Genomic DNA, 26915 nt, shown 5'->3' with positions numbered 1-26915 from the left:
TACAAACATTTTCCTTCCAAAATGAGCTTCTCCCTCTTATCTTTATGCCAAGGTGTGTTTGATATTCTTAACAACTGTTTCCAAGATGCAAACATATCTTTGTATCTAATTACAAAGAGCCCAAACTTCCCTTCTCTGGTTCAATGCACAATATTAATGAGGTCAATGATTATGTTAATTGGGGAGCATTCTACAGCATGTTTTAATTAGTTCTCTGTATTCTGATTTAATGAAGAGCCTGAAAACTTCACTGGATGCTTGAAATTCATACAGTTCTCAGCATACACTCTTTAAAAGGACATTTAAAGAACTTTGCAACTGTAAAGGCTACGGACTTTGCAAATTATTTGAGAAAAATAATGTTTCTATTTATGTGCTTATCAGATTTTACTTTGCTAGAAGTTTAAAAATAAACACATATACCCATCCACACACACGCGCACTCACTATAACCCTTCTTCCAAGATTCCCATCTTGCCGTTTACGAGCACGATATATCTGATATTAAGAAAAATGTTTTCTCACTGTGTGCAAATGGAATTTTCCTGGATGTTATGTTGTAGGTCTGACCATCTTGTTTTTTAATTTGAGTGCATACACTCCTATTATCTGCTTCTAATGTCTGGCCCATGAAATGCAAAAAAAAAGACCCAATATTAAGCTATTTTATAAGTGCATTAAGTTTACAAATTACTTCTTTAATGAATAACCTTCCAAGACTCCATTTGAAGGGCCATTATCTGAGTGTTCCAATCTATTGCCTCACCTCCAGACTTTAACATTTATTATACTGATGAGATGCAATTAAAAGAGCAGATGTCCACAAGCTGCTCTCATCTGAGACGAGTAAATAAAATACCAATCCACACAATAACATCACCCATGAAAAGACTCTCCTTGGCGTCACGACAGGTAACCAAAGAAAACACTAGATTTAAAAAAAGGTGTTTATTCTGCATATGTGCAGTCTACTGGTTTTGCTTTAATATTTTTTATATTATATTATTTGTAGATTATTAAAAAGTTACTTATATATATTTAGTATTTGTATATCTTATATAGCAATAGTTTTTTAATGCTAATTTGAATGTTTTATATTTAAGATGATTTACACTTTTTTTTATAAATTATAATTTATTGATTTTTATGGACTTCCTATTTTGTTATTTTTCCCCTAGACACTGAGAATATCCCTGAAGAAGTCCAGCTCTGTCCCAAACAACTAATTGGAATGACCCCATTTAGCAACGTGTCAAGGGAACACGACAACATAGACAATGTCAGCGCCTCCACAAATCTTCTGTGGTCCAAACTTAATAGCGTGTCATGGTGTCCACAACTAATGCTGGAGGGGTCACAAAAACCCTTATGACTCATGTTAGTTGACGGCTCTTTCTTTAGCAGTGTGAATCCAAGCTGTGGGCAGAGTGAAAAAACACAGTATGGAGTGTGCAAAGATGCATACTCGATAAACATTCGGCTAGGTTCACCAGACTTCTCCAAGGTCCTGTTGGATCCAGGGTACATTAAAAGTTATACAGTAACATTTTATCTTAAAGTGTCCATGTTACATGTGTAAATATAGGCTGATTAAAATATGAATACTAGTGATAAAATACATGTATTTAAACATTTAAATAACTATATATGTGACCCTGGATCACAAAACCAGTCATAAGTCGCACAGGTATATTCGTAGCACTAGCCAACAATTGTATGGGTCAAATTATCAATTTTTCTTTTATGCCAAAAATCACTAGGATATTAAGTAAAGATCATGTTCCATGAAGATATTTTGTAAATGTCTTACTGTAAATAAATGGATATGCATTGCTAAGGACTTCATGTGGACAACGTTAAAGGCAATTTTCTCAATTTGGATTTTTTTTGCACCCTCAGATTCCAGATTTTCAAATAGTTGTATCTCGACCAAATCCTATCCTAACAAACCATATATTAATGGAAAGCTTATTTATTCAGCTTTCAGATGGTGTAAATCTTTTTTTTTTTTTTTTTTTTTACTGGTTTTGTGGTCCAGGGTCACATATGATAATATACTAGTAATATATATAGTAATTACTAAGTAATGTAATTACACTGTGAAATTATTAATGTAAAATTGTTTGATTGTTGATTTTGTTGTCTATGCAGAAAGATTAAAATTGTTTTGTTTTTGTTTACAGACAACTGTGTTGTCACTCAGTTAATACAAGGGTGTATATTGCGGTAAGATATGTTACATTTCTCTGCATGCCCCCCTGACCTATCAAAACAAGAAAAATTACCTATTTGCATATCTTTGCACTACCAATCTATACTGCTTTCTTTACAAAGCAATGATAAATACTCTGAAAATAATCATCCATCTCAATGCAGAATAACAGTCACCCTCCACAGACTCTGTGGCGCACTCTTGTCAATTTGCACTCTGCGTTCAAGTTTAAATGTCTTTTTTCTAATCCTGCTCTCATTTCTTCGTGTTCACTCGAACAAGACAGCGCCGAAGTCAGAGAGAGGTCAAGCGCATATGAATGAGAGGAGAAAACTGTCAGCTACTTTTACATTACAGAGAAAGAACAGCGATGCATCCATCTCTAGACAACAGCTGTGCAACAATCAAAGAAAGTTCGTCGCTGAATTTAAATCTGGCTTTGGAAAACATACGGGGGAGCCTTAAAAACAGGCAACCAACAGTTATTTAAGACTGCACAAGTGCAGGTTAAGGTTAATAGTTACGTAAGGCTCGCCTTGACTGTTATGTAACTTGTTGGAAAGTACATTGTCATTTTTCGTTCTTAAGCAAGACGCTTATGAAAATAAATACGGCTAGCGATGAAATGAAGGTTCAGTCCCTGAAGAAAATTTGGACAGTAAAGTGATTTCTGTTTAATGTAGCCTAATAATGTCAAAAAAGCTTTGACTCATTTATTTGACATTTGCATTGTGCGTTTAGGCTGCATGTCAAAATTAGACAAAACTCGCTCTAAGTTTTCGCTCAAATTAAACGGCAATTTTGACGTCGAAGCTTATTATCAACATATGATGTTGTTTTCTGAGGGAGTTTGGCAAAATATATACTCAGAGAAACGCTCACGGCTTTCAAAGCTGTCGCCAAGGTCTATTATTTTTATTATTATTTTTTTATAATTTTATGTTGCAACAATTTAAATATCAGATTTTGTATTGTTCATAAAAGCATAAAATATTTCGTCCTTATATGACAATTCATAACTGTACGCCTAATCATCTGTATTAGGTCAGGATCGTTTATATTTTCCTAAGTTTTACTGTTTAGAATCGAAAACAATGCAAAAAGATATTTACGGCTATGGCATGTTTGTGAACTGTCATCTGCGCGCCTTTGGTGGTGTTATTAGGCATATTATGTGAGTTAAATGCACCAAAAATGGATTTTTGCATTTTTATTTTTTAAATAGCCATTTTGCCTTAAATTTAGTTTGAATGTTGGAGGTACCACAACGGGCAAACTAACAAAAAACAAGCACGGATTTCTTAGTTAACAGTCATATCCATCAAATAATCTAACATAGCCACATTGTAATGGCGTTTGTCCATGGATATGATTGTTGTGCTTTTATTTTCTGGGGGAAAATAGGAGTAATGAGGATAACAGGCAAGCGAAACGACTTCCTTCAAAAATGTGCATTCCATTGTACGGATCAATACATAACACTTTCTACTGCTACTCTAACGGTGCATGAATGAAAATGTACCAGAACGTTTGAATAGATAGAGTGTTAAATAGAGTCGAACAATTCATTTTATTACCATCATTCACATATCTCAAAACCTAATAACCCGTGGAAGGAGAATATGAACATATTTCGAAAAAAAAAAAAAAAAAAAAAATCACCTCCGACATAATGCATTTCGTATTCGCCCCTACTGTTTGATGTGCCAATATGTTTATATTTTCCCGAAGTCAGTATCTCCTCCTGTCGGTGGGCTATTTCTCACGCGCATGCACGCGCACGGCAGTCTACACTCGCGCCTGCACTTGTGCACACCCCCAAGAGGAACATGTAAACATTGTAGCGTATATCGCATTTTCCTTTAAGCGACTAAGCACCGCTTTGCAACTAACATGTCTTCGGAACACATTTAAAAACAAAAATACATCCAAATGGCCACGAATTAGGAACACTGCAATGCTCGATTCATTAGTTTCATAGCCTTGGGGCACAGTTTAAATTTGCACATGCTAATGATCTTGTGTTATCTGAGACACACTCACTCACACACACACACAAAGTTGCATGCATGCATAGTACTCCTAATAGTACAGACCGCGTGCTTGCCTGGACTTACAAGCGCTCAGATTGCCCCCTCCCTCCATATAGGTAGGCTATACATCCCCTCTCTTATTCTAGAAAACTTTGCACTTTCTAGCCGTGAAGTGTCGAAATACGCGATGGTTAAACAATTTATCATTTTGTAGATTTAAATATCCAAATAGCATCTTTTGTAGCTCAGTGAGAATTGTGCACTGGCGATATCATGCACGCGCATGATCTTGATGTGCCTAATGGGGCGATCAAGCAAGTTGCAACCAAGAACAAAAGCCCAAGAGTGACTCTTTTCTTGGACTGAAGTCCTTCACTCCTACCATATACTGGTCCCAAACAAGGCCAAGACGAGAGTCAAATAATGCTTGAAAGTATTTCAATACAACCACGTAGGCTAGATAAGTAAATTCGTCACGATTTGACGTTTTAGTGAATTAAAACGTTGCTCTGGGGACTTGGTTATATTTAATCTCTGGCAATAATGGGGGGAACAAAAGTGAAATTAAATTACTTAAATAATAATAATTCGTCCTGCTGAATTAGTGGTGCAAAATGTAAAAGCAGAAATGTCATTTCCATTTTAAGCGTTAAATCCTAAAGACTGCGATACTTAACACCAGTGGTTATTGTTGTAGTTATGCAATGTTTTAATTTAGACTCAAAATAAATATAAATAATAAATAGCTTGCTTGTGGAGTTTCCTTCCTCCAATTCAGTTGTTTAAAGAACAGTCGAGAAATAAAATATTGAAGGCATTTTCTTTTTTTGTTGTTGTACGTTTAATTCTTTAATATTGTACGAAAAGTAACCAAACATTATTTTGTAAACTAAATTTTACATACCCTACGAACGCATTTTCCATAAATACCGATTATCTCTAACATGTGTTACCGGTCCTTTACATGCGGATAAATATGGAAAATTGAGTTATATACAAGTAATAATTTCTTGCAATTGCCAATGCAATAGACAGATAGTTTTATATTTTATCACTTACATAAACAAGATTGACACGGAGCTTCAGGCTTTCACTACACGGTTTATCGACATGACATTAAATAACAACAACTGTGTGCTACTCAGACTGGACTGGAGACGAAATGTTGCACTGGATACAAAAGCACATTAATACTAATCGGTTAGGTAAACGTGTAGACTGTGGTAATACTGGGTAATTCACATTTGGTACACATAAACTATAACATTCTTTTCAGTCAAGACTATTCATCGCAATATTCGTAAAACCATCTCATTTTCCATATATCTAGGGACCACATTTTTTCACAAATTCCCTTAAACTGTATTATGACTATTTACAAAATAAAATATTACATTTTAAACTAGGTGAATCTTTATGTACAAAACAAAACAGGCTGTGACCTGCTGGTAGCATGCAATTGAAGTTCTCTGTGCAGTCTTCCGAGAAAAAAAAAATATATGAAAAAAGGAAGAAAATGGAGGACAAAAATCGGGAAAAGGCTGTCAAGAGCGTTGCACACCCCGTCCATGCACTGCTCTCTCTAGACAGCAGAAAACCTTTCAGATTCTTCACATTGTGTGTGTATGTAGGTCCACGCGAGAATAGGCTGACTTTTGAGTCTTGATTTCCAAAGCAGTCTTAATTCTGCAGTCTTTTTGAAAATATTTACACGTACCATTCATTAAAATTTGACGAAAGGGTGCTGTGGCTGCTCGTGTGGTGAACTGTGGATGATGCTGGTGATATGGAACTGCTGCTCTGGTTTTCTGTGGAAGGGGACACGATGGTGGGCGGCGTGGAGGACTCGTAGCCGGAGCTCGCTGCCGGGGAGGGTTGTGATCCTTGAGACGTTGACTCGTGAACCTGCGCCGAAGGCAAATATAAATCAGTGTGCATAATGCTATGCTGTTATAGTGTGCTTAGTAATTTCTAATCTCGAGGAAACTGCGTATGACAATAATATAGATTACATCAGTGTGTGTTTAGTGTTATGTGGCTTTTATAGCATAAATATAATTATAATTTTGGTGCAAATAAATAAATAAAAATTCAACACAATAAAACAAACTTCCATAAGTGGCCAAACAGTGAAACAGCGTTTCAGAAACTGAAATGCAAGCGTGCAGAAATACATCAAATAGCGTAGGTAAAATAATAATAATATTAATAATAATAATGAACAGTAATGTTATCGTTACCTTCATGTGTTTCCGGAGGGAGCTGGGATGTGTGTAGGATTTATCACACATTTTGCAGAGATATGGTTTGTCAGAGGTATGGACGTGCATGTGTTTCTTACGATCACTGCTGTTCGCAAAGCGCCTGTCACAGCCTTCAAACTCACACTTGAAAGGTTTTTCACCTAACAAAAACATAGAGCAAACATCTCTCAAAATACAGTTTTATGAGGCTAACACGTGCATTAACAAACACATTTGCAAATACATAGAGCAAATAAATGTGAGCAAATATAAGCGCGTTTAAAAAAGTTTGTCTCTATTCCACTACGAAACAATATCCCTTTAAATGTCGTCCTAATTATTTAGGTTATTTTGCAACGATACCATAGTCGTGCGTGTTTAATTTGTTAGATATTATACAACAAATTAGGAACATAAATACTAATTCGCGTCATGGAATTATGAACATTTTTGATAGGACAAAGAAACAAATAATAATAATAATAATCATAGCATTTGATTGGCAACAAATGCTTATTTACGGTCCCATAATTATTATCATATAAAAAACGAAAAATGATATCAATAATATATAAATGCGTTTATATACTTTTTTTAAAAAAAAATAAATAAATGAATTTCTTACCGGTGTGTGTTCTTTTATGGATTTTCAGATTTTCCGATCGGGCAAATACTTTTCCACAGCCGGGGAATGGACACGGAAACGGTTTCTCTCCGGTGTGCACTCGGATATGATTCACAAGTTTATACTTTGCTTTAAACGGTTTCCCTTCCCGGGAACACTCTTCCCAAAAGCAAACGTGATTCGACTGCTCTGGTCCCCCAACGTGCTCCACCGTCAGGTGGGTCACAAGCTCGTGCATGGTGCTGAAAGTTTTGTTGCAGGACTTTTTCGGGTTCGTCAGCTGCTCTGGTTCGACCCATTTGCAGATGAGCTCTTGCTTTATGGGCTGTCGCATGTACCGAAAGAAGGCCCCTGCCCCGTGATGAGCAGCCATATTCATGTTCATGGGGCCATAGCCGTGCAACTGAGTCGAGGCGTAGTGCTCGGACCTCGGACTCGCGACGTGACCGTATTGCTCGGCCCTCCCGTACATGTCCCCGGAAAAGCCCAGGCGCATCTGACTGTTCACCACGTTGGAGGACGCGTGCGTGGCCGCTTGCTCGTGCAGTCCCGGGAAGAGCAGGTGCCCAGCGGCGTCGGAGTGTCCATGCGGCCCGGCGAAACTTCCAGCGGCGGAGGCGAAGAGGCTGTGCTGCGCGCTCGTGGCGTCTCCGAAGCCCCGGTTGCGAAAGAGAAAGTCCCGAGTGGAGTTGAAGGCGGCGGTGGAGTACGAGCTGACATGAGTGGGGTGATGATGGTGTCCCAGGGCAGCCGCGGCGGCATAACCGGGCGCTTGCGAGGAAAACGCCGTTTGTCCAGAGCCAAGATCGTGGGAGCTGTGGTTGATTTTAAAAGCGCCCATACCGTCGGCGAACGGATTGATACCCAAAGCCACTTCTCTGTCTGTAACTTCGCCTGTTGAGTGATGTCTGGTGGAGCCGAAAGTAGTCACTCCAATGGTGGGATACTGTGGTCCTGCGTCCAAGAGCATCTTCAGTCTGCAGCGGTGGAGACTGAGAGAGGAAGAATCTCTAGCAACTGTCTCTGCTTGCTTTTTCTCTGACTTAAGTCTGTGCAAGGCAAACTCCGATCCCCTATTCCTATTTACTTTTGGTAGAGAGGAATTTCCCTCTCCTGCTCATCCGATGCACACGCAAATCATGTGCAATATTGTCTTTTGCGGTTTATCTTCCTGTGGCGCAACTTTCACCTCCTCAGTCAGGCGGTGAGCTTCAGACTGATAGTCGCAATCATTCCTGCAGATAAATGAATTGAAAAGACAACACAGTCCACCCCTGATGAATGGGGAAGGAGGGGGGCAGCACGTGACCCCGTGCTTGGACCATCATTGGAGAGGGCGCTCTCCCCCTACTAACATTCACTCACCAAATAACAGCCCGCCATGCCTCAGCATCAGTGCGATTGGTCGGTTTGCATCATCAATCTATGGGATTGTCTGGAGGTTGCTGACTGTGATTTTGCTCTGGATGTTAAAATTCAGAAAACAGAGTTTAGTGAATGCATGGCCGAATAATAGCTTTTGTCCTAGACGGAGTACTTCCACGTTTGGCCTACTTATGTGGCAGCCTGATGCTTTGAGAAGAACCTGGCGCGCATCTAGTAAACAGTCGCTGAAATGTGATATTCTTACATGACAAGAAACTCATGCGCGTATTACGTGAAAAACCAAACGCTGCATGTTTCACATGGTCTTTCCATAAATGTGAAGTTAAAATTACATTTGTATATTTATGCCTCACGTTTGCAAGAAAACAATGCACAAATTTGTCAACAGTACAAAATATTATCTATAAAGATGCACTAATAGGCCTGCATCATTTTGTAGTTATTTTATTTTATTTTTTTACATGCATCATTTTAAGGACGTGATTTCTGGGAAACTGTTCCTTCACTGGTTTTTCAATGCGCAGTGAAAGTCACAGACTTGTTTGATACTGTTGTTGGAAACTAATTATTATTTTGATATTCACATTACGAGAACGTAAGCATCCGATTAGCTTTTCTTCTTCTTCTTTTAAACGCCCATGCTCTGTGTCTAAACTCAGTAGGCCTTCCTTCAAACTTCAAATAATAGTTTCAAACCTGCGAACGAGGTGTCTCTTTCTGTTATTCATATTTTTAACCTGTGTTTTTGAAAGATTAAGGCCGTAATGTATCGCCCTTGTGTGTGTGTAAAACTTGTGGGTTGTGGAAGTTGTGAAGTGGGATTTCTCTCTGCAGGAAACTCCGGCGGCTGGAGTTCAAAGCCGCATGAACAGACGAACCATTAAAATATCATCCAGACTGCAGCCTTCAGCTCCATACACTCTCAAACTCCTTCCAGAGAGAGAGAGAAAAAGAGAGAGAGAGGGCCAGGCGAAGCTGTTGAGTTGAATGTTTTGTCTAACGGACGTTATCTTTATAAAAGAAATCTGGACGGTGTCTTCAACAGGTGAAAAACGGTAAGACTCGTAGCGTGGAGACGAAATAAGTTTTGAAGGTTGGAATCATTTGGAAATATTTACCGACGTGTTTTAATAACGTGTTTTTTTCCCCATGTGCAAGCAATGCTTGCAACAGTTAAATTAGTTTTTAAAAGACTGGAATCGTTTAAGTGTACTGTATTATTATTATTATTTTTGTTTTCTAAATTAAAAGTGAAAGAATATCATAAGGACAAGCACACCTTGTTTGGTGCCATTTTTGTTTATCCACTAAAAGTAGCGAAAATGTGCCATAAGAGTGTCAAAAACATTGCAACTTTATTTTAAGTCTATGTGCTTGAATTGTTTTTTTTTTTGTTGTTGTTGTTGTTTTTTGTTTTTCTTAGAACGATTTTTTTTTTTTTTTTTTTTTTTTTTTTTGGCCTGCAATATGATTTTGTCAGCGTCAATGATTTTGTCCAAAATATGACTCATTCTTGAGTGTTCTTTTCCATTGTCAAATCAGAAGCGTTTTGTGTCTTTGCATATTTTTCCCCCTTTACCACACGAAAAGAAGCTCAAAAATAAACTTTAAGTTACGTGCTAAAGAAATTCCTGAAGAATGCAACTGCGAGCCATTCGACCCTCAGCCCCAGCCATTTGACTAACATATTCACTATTCGTCATAGTTCATACAATGTTTACTTATTTATGACACGGGTTGTGTGGTTTTGTCACCAGAGGCCTGACAGATCAATTCATGACCTTTCTCAAGGGAATACCGATTTATTTGCATCAGTAATTGAATGCATCTTGACCTTGATTAAAATGAAGCCACCTAAAGTTGAAGAAATGTCTAAGGTCACGCTTTTGTTATTTTCAAAGATTACATTTGTGGATTTTAGACTTAGTTTTGCATTCACGTGTGTTCATAATACGTGAACATAAAAGATCACAATGGCCTTCAGATAAAGTAAGGGTTCCGTGAAATGCGCTTTTAAAAAATCAGAAAAAAACTTTGTATTGTGTTACGGCTATTTCTACTTTTTGCACTGATATTCGTCAACATAAACATACACTACCTTTGAATGAAGTTATGTGGGCTAGGGGTGGGGGTGTCAACTTTTTTTTCCATTTTTCATCGAGACACACGAGCACAATCTAAACGCTGCTTCTGTACTCTCACGTACAATCCGCCTAATTCCAGTGGAGCTTGAACATATGATATTTGACATATCTAATAGTAACTGTCTGACCTTTTTAGGTCAGTTCACCCAACACCTCCTATCTGTGTCTGGCCGGTTTGATTAAGATAAAGCTTCAAAGCAGCGATCAAGGTAATCATTCTGTTTTGGAATTATGTATTTGCATTTTTATTGTGCAAGGAGGAAACATTCCATTGACCAAAACTTCTTTCACTGCGCCATGATGATTTAAACTGCACTATTTATGGCTTATTTCATTGCATGTTGGAAAATTAGATAAAATGACATAGTAACAAACAATAACATTAAAATTTTATTTACAAGGTGAAGGTGTTTTTATTATAATGTATGCTATTTTTGGTTTGTTGGTTTCTAAATATTTTTTTTCCTCTTCATATAACATTTTTTTTTTTTTTTTTTTTTTTCTCCTCGCGGCAACATGGAAGCAAAGTATTTTTTAAAACATTCTACGAAAGACATTACTGTATTAAAATGCACACTTAATTTTTGTGTGTATATTTACATTACATATGTATATATATATACACACACACACACACACACACACAGTAGAGCATTAAACATTTAACTTTTCATATGTTACACCTTGTGACATTTAAAACACCACTTAGATATACATTCACCGACCATATATCTAAAGTCAGTTTATAACTTGAAATATCAGCATTTGCCTAAAATGCCTTCCCTTGGGCAAAGTTCAAAGAATGTCATTAAAACTCTTGAGCTTGTTTTCATGTGGTGGATACTGTCCATTTATACAAGATACAACGCAACAGCCGGTTGTCGATTCATGGTTGTACTTTATTCATAACAGGTGCACTGTCAACAGTCTGTTTATTAAATAACAGGGATAAATTTTACGTTTCGGAAAGACTGGATTAGGTCTTAGGTATTAAGATTTTTATTTAACAGCTTCTCGAGCTATTTTGCCAAGACTTCTTTGCTTTGCTGCCCTGTACACTTTTGATAAAGCACCACCTCCTGTGTGCCTGATCCGCCGCCGCTGAACAACTGAGGCCGAAAATTACCCCCGATCATAACAACAGGTCTTTTGCGTTACTTTTTTCCCTCTGGACAATAGGCGACCTTCGCGCTCTTCACAAGACACCGATCCCATGACGACGCAGAAGCACTGTTAGAGGAAAAAGAGGGGGTGTGAAAACTTTTTTTTTTTCTCAACAAAATGGTTAATTATACGGAAAAAAAAAAATCGGAGTCCGAGCAAGCAGCATGCTACTGCAAACTTTAACTTTTTAGGCTGCTAACCGCCATTTTCGACGTTTATTATCAAGCTTCAGATGTTTTCTATAACGGACTACCAGACAGAACATTTATGTCGCATTTGTATTGCATGCAGGTCCACTCTTTCTAGTTCACTTATTGCGGCGAGTTGCTCAAACGCACCGTTTTAGAGCGAACTCGCACATTTTCCCCAGCTGTAATATAAAGAACGGTTACATTGCTTCGTTGCAACTTCGGGATTGCAGTTAAAAGTACAATAACCTTTGCATAACAAAAGCATTTTTTTCACCCGCTGCCTGAGGCTCGGCGCATGCGCGCTCGCTGTTTGCTGTCACTAAAACATTTTTCTTCGCATTGGAAACTGTCACGAGTGACGTCAATCACGGAGCTCTGACCAATTAGAGCGCTCGGTGATTGTTTGGCTCCACGGGCTGCAGCGCCTACCATGAATCTCTATTCAGTATATCAAAGCGTCCTGCTGCTGCCTCTCAACCGAATGGGATTCCACGTAGGCACCGAGATAGCAACTAAACTTTAGGGGAAGTTTAATTTTTTTTTTCTTCTGTATTCTTCAAAGCGATTAAAATATATTTGTCATCATCATTATTATTATTTTGCCTGCTGTCAAGTTATTCTAAAATTAGGAGTAATGAGCGTGGATGCTTTGGGAAGCCCTGTGATGGACCCCGCGTTTTCCAAACGGAACACGACGCTGAGATTAGTTGACTTGGCAGGGGCTCACCACCATCACCATCATCACCACCATACCCCTCAGAGCGTGACAGGCTTCCCGGGGTTCAGCAGCCATCCACACTCAATGGCTCACTCGCACCCTGGGGAGATGACTGCGGAACCCCGCCTGGGGCCGAGTCCATTCGGGCCAGAACACATGGGGCACTCCGCGGCCCTCAAAATCAGCCCAACCCATCATTATCCCCACCACCATCACCACCACAATCATCATATTGCAGGCCACAGTGAAGTGGTCTCCAGTCAAACGGGAGCTTTTGGCCCGGTGCAGGCGGCAACGGTCCCGTACTCTATGTCTCACACGGCCCAGGCGCTATCCGCAGGTAGGGATTTCCTCATTCGCCGAGATTTGACAGCTCAAGCCATGCCCGTGCTGACCGACCAGACTTCTGGTTCAGCCTCTCACCACGGAATGTTTGTCTCAACAACAGGTAGCTATCCGGGACACTATGGTCATCACCCCGACCCTGGGAACCATTCTCTCTTCCCTGGACTTCATCACGAGCAGCCATCTACCGGAGCACCAGGTGGCCAAGCCTTGAACGGACAAATAAGGTTAGGAATACCTGCCGAAATGTACGTTCGGTCTGATCATTTGAGTCAAGTAGCGAGCTCCAGGGCAGACCCGTTTGCTGCTTCTCCGCTGCACGGATACGGCGGGCTCAATCTGAACATGAATCTCAGCGCACACCACCACCACCACCACCACGGAGCTGGCGCTTTTTTCCGTTACATGAGGCAACCGATCAAACAAGAGCTCATCTGCAAGTGGCTGGAGCCAGAGCACTCCGCCAAGAAACTTTGCTCCAAAACGTACAGCACCATGCACGAACTAGTGACACATGTGACCGTGGAGCACGTTGGAGGACCGGAGCAAGCGAACCATATCTGTTTTTGGGAGGAATGTCCACGAGAGGGGAAGCCGTTCAAAGCGAAGTACAAACTTGTGAATCACATCAGAGTGCACACCGGAGAGAAACCGTTTCCCTGTCCGTTTCCCGGCTGTGGAAAAGTATTTGCCCGATCGGAAAACTTGAAAATCCACAAGAGGACACACACAGGTCAGTGACTTAATTTGCCGTCCCTTAGGACAATTTAGTTAAATACTAGCGCCTCGTAACTCTGCAGTGCTGCAGTGTAAACAAACCGATGCACGGCCACTAGTTTATTAATGACGTGAGCTAGCTTGCAAGCTAAACAGATGCAGAGTTTGTCTAAAATTCCGCTTCAGGGTGATATTTAAGATATTTTATATAACATCTATGATGCAAAGAGTTTTCGCAGAACACTGGCATCTTTTTCTTTATCTCGCTGTTATTTAAGGAATTTAATGAATACAACTATTTAGTTTACACTAACAGAATATGCTAGCATGGTTTAGCAATACGTCGTTTTTAAAAGAAACCATAAAGGTGGAGCACTGTGGAGTGTTACGGTTTTGATTCACTTGCTATTTTAATATTGTGTTTTGTAAAAATAACGCATTCCTTACTTCATAACTGCTTCATGATGTTTCAAAACATTTATATGTGTTGGGCCTACTGCGTCTAGTTTAGTCGGCTGAAAAAAAAAAAAAAAATAGAGACGAAAAGCCTTTTTTTCCCTCCACAGTAAATCGCTTATCGGCTGTTTTTATTACAATTATTGCTAATTCTACACAAGTGTTTATATCCACTTTGCAAACAGTTATACGCTACTTTTCACTACATTAGTATGGAAACTACTAACACTCGTTTTTTTATTTTTTCATAAAATAACTTTTTTTTTTAAAGAAATACTTGTTCAAATACTTGTGGTTGCATTTTTGAGAGCTAGTGTCTTGTTTTGCTTACACTGCAGCTTGTGTGTGTGTGTGTGTGCGTGTGTGTGTGTGTGTGTGTGTGTGTGTGTGTGTGTGTAGCCTTTAGAAAGAAACTGTCCAAAACGACTGTCATTAATTGCACAAGAGACAAGATGTTGTAATTAGTTGCATTTATTTCTGAACTGTGACGATATAAGAAAGTACGCATTCAGTGTTGACAAATTGCAGATTGACCGCATGCAACAAGTCGGTATCAAAGTTCTGAAAAAGTCAATCAGCCGTGACTTAACAGGATAAACTTGATATGTTTGTATAGTTATTTTTTATTAATTTTAATGCTTTGTGGGATCTGCAACTGGAGGAATATATTTGCACTTCAGATTTAGTAAATAAGGTCGCTCGGCAGTGAGTTTTACTATTTTTTTTTTTTTTTTTTTTTTTTTTTCTTTTTCCATTGCAAATTGCTTTGGCATAATAAGGTTTTCAAAAGGATTGCTGCCCACGTGTTAACGTTTACCTGGAAAACATCTAAGATAACAATCCTTCAGTTTTGATGTTTAACCAACGTTGTTTATTACGTCTGTGCGACATTCCCGGGGGCTGCTACGTTATTTTCTTGCTTGGGCGGTATTTGAATCTTTGGTTATGGATATGGTTTCCCAAGGGTCTCTTCTTTGCTGCTTTCTTGTAGTACACTAATATTCTTGATTGGCTTTCTCGGCCCAACAGCTGAAGGTCAAATTGATATTCAGCAAGCATCTGTAATTAGACAGCAGCAATTACGTAGTGTTATAAACTCCTGGAGCTTATGTCCTTCGGAAATAAGCGTGATGTGATTAAATGTAATTAATTCAAACATTTCTATTGCCTGGCCGCCTTCTCCAACAGCTATTATGGTTACAGTGGGACAGGCCTAATAGCAGTTTAGATGGTGGATCAGATGTATTTTATGAGATCGTCATGCTCTACATTCCAAAGGTAAATGAAACTACTATGAGAAGGCGTGCGTGCTTTAAAAAAAGGGATGCCCAATAATCTGTAATTGTGAAAAGAAATCATTGCTGTCTGAGAGTCTCAGTCACAAGGGGCTTGCCATGAGAGCAGTAAAAAGATAATCACGATATCATGGGGCTCATGTGACCTGATTTACCCTGTACAGACTGACATGCGTTTGACTAATGCAAAGTATATTTGGTTAACGCTCTCGTTATAATGATAATGTGTACACTTGTTACCTGTAATGACCATTGTCACAACTGTTTTGTTGTTTTAGGTGAAAAGCCTTTCAAATGCGAGTTTGACGGCTGTGACAGACGGTTCGCCAACAGCAGTGACCGGAAAAAGCATTCCCACGTACACACTAGCGATAAGCCGTACAACTGCAAAGTCAGAGGTTGTGACAAATCGTACACGCATCCCAGCTCTTTGAGAAAACACATGAAGGTGCACTGCAAGTCTCCACCTCCGAGTTCGGGTTACGAATCATCGACTCCATCTCTTGTTTCTCCTTCATCGGACTTGGGACGGGAGCCAGCTCCCTCTGCGATCTCCGAGCCACTCTCATCATCGTCCCAGCCGGCCAATTTAAGCGAATGGTACGTGTGTCACAGCTCCGGTGCCAGTGGCCCTCAAACCCCACCCAGCGGTTCCTCCACACCGGGCCATACGGAGGGGCCAACGTACGGCAATCCTGAACGGAGGGACGCCTTCTAACAAAATGTAATATTCATTTGGCGAAGTGACTGAAATGACATCTTTTCTTACTTGGACAGTCCATTTTGGACTGACGCCTGTGTGAGTCAGTTCAGAGTAGGCTTGTCCACTGTTACTGCCTTACTGAAGGATGCACTGGCCCTTTGACAGCTAATGTCACTGCCTAACCACCAATCGATATAAAACATGTCCCGAGTGTCTATGTTTCTCAATAGTGTAGGCATGTCACTGTATCATTTTGTAAATAGACCGCTTTGATTTCAATATCTTAATTTATTTTTGAATCGGTAAAGAATTTCTTTTTGTATTATTGAACCAAAGTGCTTAATTATTAAACCTGTACAGTTGTAAATTACGACGTTTTAATGTCCATGTGTGAACAGTAATTTTGTAAGGTTTTTGTCTTTCAGCAATTTTTAAATGTTTGCTACTCTACTTTGTACAAAAAGTAATATTTCGGATTATTTGAATTTCATAAAGACGTAGACTCTTTCCTCTTTTTGTGCTTTCTCCAGCCAAGCCAATTTGATGGAAACAGTGTTAATGTATTTGATATGACGTTTCATTTATGATTAGTCATTTATCAATGTGGTTATTTTGTGATTTTGTAAAACTTGTCAGCAATCCATTTTTATGAAAAATACGAATTATCAGAAGAGACCTTAAAATGTGTACCGAAATGCCTTGTAAGTTGTCAGTATTTTGAATAAATTGTGTATGATGCAAAGCTAAAAGACCTTCGCTTTAGTAGGAAAAAATACGTATGTTATAGATTATATTGTTTAGTCATTATCTAATACAAACCCCTAAATGATCAAAATATACATGATCCTAAAATGACATAGTGGATACCAGCCAACTTAAAATAAATTTAATTCTCTCAGCAAACCCCATTGCGATAACTTTTTTTTTTTTTTATTATTTCCTTTTGTATTGCTTATGCACACAAATATACCCTAGCTTTACACTCCAATTACATGGGCAGCAATTGATGAAAGAGTTGCATATTTTCACACAGACTTCAAAGAGGCTTTTATACAAAGAGACATTTTTTTTTTTCACGACGGTGAATCTTCATGGTGAGTTAAGATTTCAATAGCAAAAGCCCAGTCAAATTTAAATAATATGGGCGACGGGGCCGTAGAATATGTTCTGTCAGAAAGAATGCAATATTTCCTCTGTAAAGAAAAAAGAACTAGCCTACAAAATGCGCTTTACTTAAACGAATGTGTATTCGTTCGGTTTTAAAATCACCGAAAAAGTCTAGTAGAAAATTGATTTGGTCTTAATTTTCACACGAGGCATGGGCCTGTGTTCACTGTGTTGGAATAACCTAAACTAACAACTTATGATAGCCATTGCATATCCAAGCAAATGTACATTTTTAATCAATAAATGGCTCATTAAGAATCGATCAATATTTCTTCACTTTAGGAATCGTCATCCAACGAATGCAGAAATCTGTGTTGGCTTAGCTTTTAGATTCTCAACTGATCCCTTTAAAACTGTGTGTGTGTGTGTGTGTGTGTGTGTGTGTGTGTGTGATTATAGCACGTTCAGTTTTTAAACTTCTTTGCTGCATACAGTGTAAAATAAATACAGCAGGAAAAGACCAAACAGTGTCGTAGTCTAGTGTCAGAGCTGGTGAATAAGAGGAGAAAGGGATAGTTTGGTCTCAATTGAAGCAAGGATCCTTTGAAGTGATTTTATTATCAAGGGGATTCTTGCATGTCGTCTAAACGACGCTGATGACATGGAAAGGTGTCACCATTTTGATCGCGCGAATTTGTTTCAAGGTTTTCATTCCATTCAACAAAATAAGAGGAGACGAATTGACCAGAATAAAGTATACTTCCAAGTAACATCAACTATCGACAAGCTGCCTTTCTCGGACTCCTGGTGAGCCTGAGAGCGCGCACGCTCGTCCGCGTGTCAAAGTTGCGATTAAAGGGGACAGAACAATAAATGTTTCTTTTCAACAGTTTCTCGTATTTGAATAGTATGCGCTTTCTCTATTCTCTCTCCAAATAAGCCAACAATTCGTTAGTTAATAGGTCTATATAACTATTGTAACCAGCAGTGTCGAGATTTTTGGGAAACATGGTCATATAAAAGGAATTAGCCATTCCAAAATAACAGCCATCTCCTGAAAATAGCCACAAATGGAAAATAGTAATAGTAGTAATAGTAACAACAACAATAATAAATTATTTCTTCTAAATGCAAATGAGGCGCTTACAAGTGTGAAGTGAAACACAACTGAAACACAAGACACACGTCCATTTAACCTTTTAAATTCTTATAATAAAAGTTAAATTATAGTTTATTCACTTGTTATAATATGGTGGACTTGGCCTAACGTATTCTGATTATATTAAGCAATAGTCTGCCTCTCTAAAGGAAGCAGAAGAAGAAGAAGAAGAAAAAAAACTTCTTTGTTAAATGCAAGCCAGGGCTCATTTGAGTGTGAAATATAATTTCTTTGTGAAATAATTGAGGCGATAATCACACTTCCGGAAACTGTCCTGCATTATTTAACAAAGCTCTTTTAATAGGGGATTAGCGGTTCTCTCCACACCATTCAACGCTCTATTTAATGTCATAATTACATGACAAGGGCTGACTGGAATTCGCATACAAAATGACAGGACAGGTGCAATGGCAAATATATAAATATATAAACTAGTCAATAACACAAAGAAAGTTAAAACGGAATAGGCTACTTTTAGACCTCTTTGTCCCCTCCAACTCAATCATACACCAACTAACTGGCGCTGGTCTTGCCGTCCAAATAGTTAAATAAGTGAGTATTGTTACTTTCCACTAAATGATGTTACTTTGCACTTAATTATACTGTATCCGTTGCTTTGTCTATAAAAGCTGACTGTCTATCAATCAGTCAATTTTGCCAATGTATTGATTATTAAAAATGTGTACACTTATAAAAGTAAAAGGTATGATTTGATCTTGGTGAAATAAGAATTCAGCTCGAATCGACGTCCATATAGGTAATTCATTATGTGTCTTATATTGGACATTATTTGAAGAAACAAGTCGCTTTACAGCATGTATGAGTTAAAATTAAGTGCAACCAAATTTGAGTACATTTATAATGCTGCGATATCCCAGTATACACCGTTTGTTTTTGCAATAAAGTGTGCATGACACGTTTTTAAACATATATGTAGGCTAATTACAGTATAGTAAAACACGTAATTACATATTAACTACTCTTTTTTACATGCACACATGCTACTTATTTAATTACAACCAAACGCTGTTATGGAAAAACTGCTAAACACATTAATATTGCACCAAACAGAAGTTTCCTATAAAAGAGACATCTATCCACCTGTAAATATGGAAGCAACAGGAATAGTAATAAACAACGCGCGAAACAAACTTGAACTTAACACATTATGACATCACTTCCTGCACCATTAGGTTTGGAGTTGGAATGGAGAAGAGAAATGTTACTGGCATAGACTAACTGAAAAGAAATAGCGAGAAATGACTAATAAATTGGGTAGCCTGATTGAATAAGCTCCTAAATAGTCAGATTACCACCATCATCTATTCGCTGGCGCTGAGTTATTGTACTTTCATGGATGAAGGAGTTCTTCTCTAGTGAGAATCAGCCCCTATAGTTAGCAGAGTGAACACTGATCTCTAACAACCTTCAAATAATGTAGCAGAATGTGCCGCACTACTTCGCACCTGCACTCTGAATGGGAACCTTCTTTCAATGTAAGATACGCTTGTTGGCCTTGAATCTCAAAGCAGCTGCTTGAATGAGTCGAGCGACCCGTGCTTATTTCGCTTCCTTTGATCTCTGATCTCTCTCTCTCTAATTTGTTCGTATAGTCTGCAACAAGGACTTTCTATTTGCTATTAAAACATTAGAGTCTATAAGGGGCACATGAGCAGGATAGATGCCATGCAAAGAAGCACGCTATGTGGGGAGCATCGTGCGTTTCCACTAAAAAACATTTAGTCGGTGAAAGCACATGTCATTGCTGTTTGCATTTAATAGAAGGATCCAAGAAAACACCGCATTCTTTAAACATTAAAGCCATTGGAAAAGTGATAATTTGCAAAATGCTTGACTGCTGATAGCTGATATGAGGTAAACGTTGCATTTCCCCTCAAAATGCATTAGGTCCAAGTCAAGTTGAGATGCAATACAAACCCAGATGTGCACTCTGTGGATCTGTACGACAATCATAGTAGGTAATTTGCCAAGTTTTACCTGCAGTTATTTTTATCTCTGGTATTTATGCATATTCACGACCAGCCGTTTCATGTTTCACATGACTAAAAAGAAGAACACAAGCGTGTTATAGTTCACTTTTGCCTATAGTTATAAATGTTTGCTTCGAGTTTCTGGTAAAATAGCTTTATTTATTTGTTTGTTTGTTTGGCCTATAGATATAGACTGTGCAATATTACCAGCTAAAACTATTTTATTGATGGTCCAAAGGGAAACATCTATGGTAAACATTGTTAACTCAGCAGGGTTTCCTTTAAGAACTCACACATATTACAGTTTAATTCAATGTACATCATTCAGAGGGGTCTACCACCGCACAGACAGACACTGAAATGCAAACAAAAGTAACAAAATTAAGTGAATTTCCATATTTCCATGTGCTCCCTATGGACGATACACCTTAATCTCCAGATGCCTAAACTGAATGGTCAAAGCTGTGCTGGCAATAGGCCATGTTGTCTTCTAATACGATGATACAAGAGACATCAATCAATGCAACTGCTCCAGCATTAAGCGTGCGATGCAATAGGGTAATGATGATAATGAAAAGTAAAAATAATGAAATCGTTTTTATGGGAGTATCAGATTTATTTAAGTGGGCCATACATCATCACCATGGGCAAATGATAATGAATTGCAGAATGTGCCCTTCAGCGATTAAGTATTTCTGAAATATAATCTATCATCCCGCGGTTCATATTTCATATTATGAGCAACATATGAGGTGGTTTGTGTAGAGAAAGGGAAAGGGAGGCGAGAATGGTTTTCAGCTATGAAAGTTTGAGGCAGAAGAAGAAAGTGTTGTCTCCAGATAGCCGTAAAATATTTATTCTTCCGTGTCATGAAACTAACTTAGCGTAACTTACTAACTTACTGCAGTGTAAATGGTGAGGTACTAGATCATGAGAATGGATGGTAATTTTATATGTTCAGTAAAGAGACGGACTTAAAGGGTTAGTTCGCCCAAAAATGAAATTTCTGTCATTAATTACGCACACTTATGTCATCCAAAACTCGTAAGATCTTCGTTCATCTTCCGAACACAAATTAAGATATTTTTGATGAAATCCGAGAGGTATTTATACTTATTATAACTTATTAAAAAGTTAAAAACCTTAAAATTAAAAACCTTAATTTTATGAAGCGACCATAATACATTTTGTGCACAAAAACAAAACAGAAATAACGACTTTATTCAACATTTTTTATGTTTGTGCATTGAAGGCATTGCAGAGCTTCCATATTTACGTCCGAATGCGGGCTCAGTATTGGCTGAGGCCGTGTTCACGTGAGCACCATGTGATGCTGACACAGGAGCTGGCCAAACGTAATAATAATAATAATGGGCAATTTTTTTTTATTTTTTTCTGCGCTCTTCACTTCATAAAATTAAGGTTGAACCACTGTAGTCACGTGGACTTTTTTTAAACATTGTCTTTAGTACCTTTCTGGACCTTGAAAGTGTTGATTATAATGCTGTCTGGAGGAGTCATATAGATTTCATCAAAAATATCTTAATTTGTGTTCCGAAGATGAACGAAGGTCTTACGGGTTTGGAACGACATAAGGATGCGTAATTAATGACAGAAATATAATTCTGGGTGAACTAACCCTTTAAAGGGTGTGTAACCCGCTTCTAAGGCTGTCACATGCTTCCGTTTGAACATCTGCACTAACCGGATATGAACCATTGGAAAACAATGACATCCAATTCTAATCTTGAACCATTTGCTAATATATATATATATATATATATATATATATATATATATATATATATATATATATATATAAATTCAGTATTATGGCAGCCTCAGCAACAGGTTGTAAATTGGTTTGGTATTGTGCAACTTTCCGCAGGTGTCGGGTTTCAGACGTCTGAGAGTAACAGTGGAGACTGACCTCTGGCCACCTGAACGAGGCAAGTTTCAGAACTCTGCTGTGCGAGGAAGCGCCTTCGCACAGAAACACTGACACCCGCCATGGAACAGATCAATTTACAGTTAAGGTAAAGTAGTGCATAGGGCAGCAAACTGACTGGAAGGAGAGTAGAGATATAGAATAGAATAGAATAGAATAGAATAGAATAGAATAGAATAGAATAGAATAGAATAGAATTTAAAATGCCACAGAAGCGCAAATAGATGAGGCATAAGATACCATGCATCATAGTAACGTGTGAGATGTTTCAGACATGCAAATGTGCACTGCCAACGTGACGTTTTAAGTCATTGGTTTATGTGCACTATTTCACACGACGGCTCGGAAATGTGCTGTGCACGGTGAAAGCACAGTTTGAGCAGGGGAATAATTCGTGTGATCACTCTAGCAGCAACGCAGACTTTGGGTCATTTCTTCATCTCCCGCAGAAAAGACATTACGCCTCTCATATTTACATACCCTGTAATATTTGTCAAACATTCATAAATTACAAATTAATGAAATGTTCCACGGCCCTCTGAGAGCACTCTAATGAACATATGGAGTATTATGTGAATTTTGACACATCTTTGTTAACTTTAATGTCTTTTGCATCATCACGGTCTATTAAACAGCATTATATCTGTGCTGTCACAGTGACTGTATGACCTGCTGAAGGTATCGACACACAACCCGGAAACAAATGACCCACAGACGGAGAGGAACAAAGAAGAGCTACGCATGACCTGAGATCTGCCATATAGAATTCAAATGTATTTATTTATTTAAGAATAATGTAAAAGAAAAATAAGTTTGTTTACGCTCCTGAAATCGTGCAAAATAAAGATCTTATATTTGAAATAGCCTGCATAATGATAATTAAGATATGTTTTCTTTTTTATTGTCTTCTTATTATTGCAATTAAGCATATTGTTGTTGCTGATGACGAGGGTGCTGTTTTTGATTATTAATAATTTGTGCACTGTTTTATTTATATATTTATTTATTTAGTGTACGTTATTTATGTGTGTGTGGATTTTTGGAGGTGAGGTTTCGAGTGAAATGTCAACAGCCACCTGCGTGTTGTTAAAGCACGACGCTTGAAGGGGGTGTGGATCAATATTAATCACCGGCAAGTAAAGTGTCATTCAACTGCAGTTCATTTCCGCTCCGGCATTCTTTCTCTCTTTCTTTCTTTCTTAGAGCTACAGACGCGTGGCCAGGCTTCCAACATCGACTTTTCCAATTAGACACACACAAGACAAGTTATCTCGATATATGCGCTCTCTGTACTTGACAAATGACACGTTTTCAAGTCTGTCTTGGAGGAAATTTAAAGGTGTAGATGAAGGAAAGAAATTCCCGTTGAGTGTCAGTGGCAGCCTTTTCTGATGTATAATGAAACAACTCATGCAATCTTATTTTATTAATACGAAATCTTTTTTTATTATTATTATTTGACAGCACCAAAACAATGAAGTCATGTTTATGAATTGCGTGAAAAGTTTGCATGAAAAATAACACCATAAAAGGGGCGTTCTTATTATTATTGACCAATTTTTCAACGTATAAATTCATAAACAGAGTTTATCACAATCTCAAAATCTAGTTTTAATCGTCGCCGCCATTTTAAAAACATTTCCGCTCCCACATGCTGCATCTATAACGTCTTGATCCTCACACAAAAGCTGGTGATCTTTCTTTTTAAGTCTCAAATCATCATAAAAAGGGCAGAATTATGTCTAGCGAGACTTTTCCCGTTGTGCACGAGTTAATTCATCAAAAGGAAAGTTTCTATAAGTTTTTTTCTCACCCCATATAATGAAAGATTTAAATAATAAGTCGACCACTGAGACATTCTTTGGACTTGGGCTATTTTTCATAATACTCTTTTGTGTGGCTGAGGAAACTCCACAGACGAGGGCTGAGGAATAGTCTGAGATTTTCCCCATTTTTTGCACAGATTCAGTGTTAACAGCTAGTTAAAATGTGTAGATTCAGACGCTGGCTGTATCAAAGAAAGGTCTTTTTGACGTAAAAATGAAGGTAAGAACTATTTAATTTTTTTCTGAAAATAGAAAAAAAAAGGCAAAACCAATCACAAAACATGGCTGACCACAGAAAACGCATATGTATTTGCTTGCGTGATAAACGAAGGAAACCAAAGAATAATAAGCGTCTTTATGATGGACTCAAGACGATTTCCTTTTGAACATAATTAACTATATGCTTAAAATCAATTGTTTCCCGAGCTCAGTAAGGGTCCATGGCTGCAAGCAGAGAGAGGCCTATTTTTGCACGTGTGAAAGCAGGAAGTAGCTCTACCTGTCATTCATTAAGACGACACAAACTCAATAGAGAGAGGGGAAGCAAGATTGGACCTCCTCGTTATACCTGCCGCGCAATTAGTGTTACTTGTTTCTTTAATCCGTCTGTCTCCTCACAGTTATAATTGAACTTGCGAACGAGAGGGAAGCACGCAACCATAAAAAAAAAAAAAAAAAATATATGATAGTGCCAGTGCAGTGTGTGTTTGATTCAAAGTGTAAAAGGTATTACTGCAGTTCATAATTGTATTATTGATAGTTAAAGGATATTCGCATTGAGGGATTTTGATTTTATTGCGTGCAAATATTAATATCCAAAATCAACTTATTTGTTGTCTTCTATTGCATAACAAATTTACCTGTTGTACGCACAATTGATTTGAGATAGATAGATAGATAGATAGATAGATAGATAGATAGATAGATAGATAGATAGATAGATAGATAGATAGATAGATCTTTTTTTTTTTTTTTTTTTTTTTTTTCATCATGATGAGATATAATAAAGTGGTGCCCCGTCGACCTGTAGGTGAATCAGCACACACTTGAACTGGAAAAGGACTTGACCTTTGCCTTTATGTTGTCCTCCAGTGTTTGTCTAAATGACAATCGGCCTTTATAAAGGACTTGCGCAGGCCTGACACCTCCTTTTCATCAGATGGATGTTCGCACTGAGAATGAATCCCGTAGATGTGAATGGCTTCTACATGTTTGTAAACGGTTTTTGTGTCTGGTCTCTGTTTTCAATCAATGTTAAGACAGTGTGTGCTCATCGACGAGGAGTTTTTTTTTTTTCTTCTTCTTTTTTGTGAAGATGCGGCAGGGTTGTATAATAAATGTTGTTAAAATGCACATGAAAAGCAACGGCACTGTTATAACAGAGATCTGAATCATATTTGATAGTCTATGTTTTAAGGCATGGGACTATGATAAAATCATAAACTCCAGTCGATGTTGCACTAAGACGACTTTTAAAAAAAGACAAATAACTTAATCACAATTTTATTAGCCTACTTTGTACATTATCAAAATGTTGGGGCAAAATGAGAAACCGACTTATCTGAAACATTTAATAAAGGTGTCCTCTTTAACACACCCTAAAATGAAAGTAAAACAGCACAAGATTATTTATGAAAAACAGATCAAATAAAAAGTATAATTATTAAAATGAAAACAAAGAAAACCCACGTTTATGCATGCACTAAAAATAATGCTGGGTTAAAAATAACCTAAGTTGGGTTAAATATGGACAAACCCAGCGGTTGGGTTAAATGTTTGCCCAGTGTGCTGGGTAGTTTTATTTAACTCAACTGTTGTCTAAAAATTGCTGTATTGCTTGCTTAAAATGAACCTAAAATAGGTTGGAAATTAACATGTATTAATATGTTTAATAAATGAACATTTATTAAGTGTAATAAATAATGAGTAAATAATAAACATTATTATTGTTGCCTCTAGTAATTATGTGTCGGACTTTTTAATTTCCAACCTATTTTGTGTTCATTTTAAGCCAGTCATATAGTCATTTTTAATCAATAAACTACCCAGCAAGTTGGTCCAACATTTAACCCAACCGCTGGGTTTGTCCATATTTAACCCAACTTGGGTTGTTTTTAACCCAGCATTTTTTAGTGTACAACCCGACGTCTTGATTATTTATCAAAGTTTTTTTTTTTTTTTTTTTTTTTTTTTTAAAGGAAACCGATAATATTATTACCGTCAAGTCAACGATAATCTCGCCTTCGACTAATTTTAGAAAACGTTAATTTCAGAAGTGGAAACAACACGAGAAAGAAGTTTTAATTATAGAATGTTAGATCATCTGAAAGTTCTCTGTGTTCCTTTTAGAAATGAGTTTAGCGACATGTCCAGTTGTGTTAGAGTAAATGTAAACATTTATAGGACTTGATTGAACGCTGAGCTTCACGAAAAAACTAATATTTCTAGATTTGGTCACTAGTGAAATGACATCAATGTAGCTTAAAATGTTGTTCACTGACGTTTTAAAGAATGTCACTGTGTATTCAATGTTTAAAGAAACTTTGTTGTTTTAACATTTCATTTTTAAAAAGAGATTACATTTAAAAATGCATGTTTTGAGGATAGTGAGAACGACTGAGAGAGAGAGAGAGAGAGAGAGAGAGTGCGCGC

The 26915-nt window shown here is 37.8% G+C and overlaps 2 protein-coding genes and 1 long non-coding RNA gene across 4 annotated transcripts; 2 read left to right on the top strand and 1 right to left on the bottom strand.

The window, feature by feature from the left end:
* Positions 1 to 5060: 5060 nt before the first annotated feature.
* zic1 (zic family member 1 (odd-paired homolog, Drosophila)) lies at positions 5061 to 8811 on the bottom strand. The gene is made up of 3 exons (XM_048174695.1): positions 7114 to 8811; positions 6486 to 6649; positions 5061 to 6150 (listed from the first exon to the last, which is right to left on the bottom strand). The coding sequence occupies exons 1-3, from the start codon at positions 8081 to 8083 to the stop codon at positions 5953 to 5955; spliced, it is 1332 nt and encodes a 443-aa protein (XP_048030652.1). The 5' UTR covers positions 8084 to 8811; the 3' UTR covers positions 5061 to 5952.
* A 123-nt stretch (positions 8812 to 8934) lies between these two features.
* On the top strand, positions 8935 to 24924 carry LOC125257957. The gene is made up of 4 exons (XR_007182485.1): positions 8935 to 9554; positions 10780 to 10852; positions 22378 to 22525; positions 23095 to 24924. It is a non-coding gene; the product is annotated as an uncharacterized LOC125257957 (long non-coding RNA).
* Positions 11265 to 16981, top strand: zic4 (zic family member 4). Of its 2 annotated transcripts, XM_048174694.1 has the most exons (3): positions 11265 to 13056; positions 13165 to 13794; positions 15808 to 16981. In XM_048174694.1, exons 1-3 carry the CDS (start codon positions 12633 to 12635, stop codon positions 16245 to 16247), a joined length of 1494 nt encoding a protein of 497 aa, XP_048030651.1. In that variant the 5' UTR covers positions 11265 to 12632; the 3' UTR covers positions 16248 to 16981. The 2 variants fall into 2 exon arrangements, with proteins under 2 accessions (XP_048030651.1, XP_048030650.1); XM_048174693.1 differs by having other exon boundaries at positions 11265 to 13794.
* Positions 24925 to 26915: the final 1991 nt, after the last annotated feature.

Source organism: Megalobrama amblycephala, linkage group LG22 (genome assembly GCF_018812025.1).
Source record: "Megalobrama amblycephala isolate DHTTF-2021 linkage group LG22, ASM1881202v1, whole genome shotgun sequence".
Taxonomy (NCBI): Eukaryota; Metazoa; Chordata; class Actinopteri; order Cypriniformes; family Xenocyprididae; genus Megalobrama; species Megalobrama amblycephala.
Note: the sequence above shows the minus strand (reverse complement) of the source record. Positions and strands in the feature narration are given on the sequence as shown.